This window comes from Charadrius vociferus, unplaced genomic scaffold (assembly GCF_000708025.1).
Source record: "Charadrius vociferus isolate BGI_N301 unplaced genomic scaffold, ASM70802v2 scaffold2550, whole genome shotgun sequence".
NCBI lineage: Eukaryota > Metazoa > Chordata > Aves > Charadriiformes > Charadriidae > Charadrius > Charadrius vociferus.
The window spans coordinates 122,598-123,189 of NW_009646383.1; the positions used below are offsets into that span (position 1 = coordinate 122,598).

The 592-nt window shown below is 66.6% G+C and overlaps 1 protein-coding gene across 1 annotated transcript in view; it reads left to right on the top strand.

Moving 5' to 3' along the window:
* Positions 1–592, top strand: part of STAT6 (signal transducer and activator of transcription 6, interleukin-4 induced) — an 8,696-nt gene that overhangs the window by 3,733 nt on the left and 4,371 nt on the right. The window contains exons 4-5 of the mRNA XM_009894389.1: positions 172–379; positions 541–583. Of these exons, the coding sequence (XP_009892691.1) occupies positions 172–379; positions 541–583 (251 nt within the window). The remainder of the gene's footprint in view (positions 1–171; positions 380–540; positions 584–592) is intronic.

Below are 592 nucleotides of genomic sequence, written 5' to 3' on the forward strand. Positions count from 1 at the left end.
CACAGCTGAAGTCGGAAGCAAAACCCCCGGAGAGCGTGAGTGGGGGTCTGGGGCACCAGGGGGAGAGCCGGGAGCCCTGCCAGCCGCGGAAGGGGCGAACAAGCGCCGGGGCAGGGAGGCAGTGTGGGGCTGAGGGTCTCGGTGCCCTGGGGAGGATGGTGTAGGCTGCAGGTCGCTGCCGGGGGGGACGATGCGATGCAGAGCCCCATGGCCGGTGCTCCCCCCGCCAGGAGCTGCCCACCCTGATCCTGGAGGCCATGAAAGAGCTGGAGGTGGCCAAGCAGCAGGTACTGAAGAGGATCCAAATCTGGAAGAGGCAGCAGCAGCTGGCGGGGAATGGGGCCCTCTTTGAGGAGAACCTAGCTCCGCTGCAGAAGAGGTGAGGTGGCACGGGGCAGAGATGGGGGAAGCGGACCACCTCTCCTGCCCCCTCCGCTACCCTGGGAGCCGAGAGCCCACTGGCCCGAGGGGCTCTGGGAGAGTTGGTGGTCTGGCTCTGCTTTGGCTGAGGGTCTCCTTTCCCCACGGTTTCCTGCGCAGGTGCGAGAGCCTGGTCGAGCTTTACTTCCAGCTGCACCAGCAGGTGATGGCT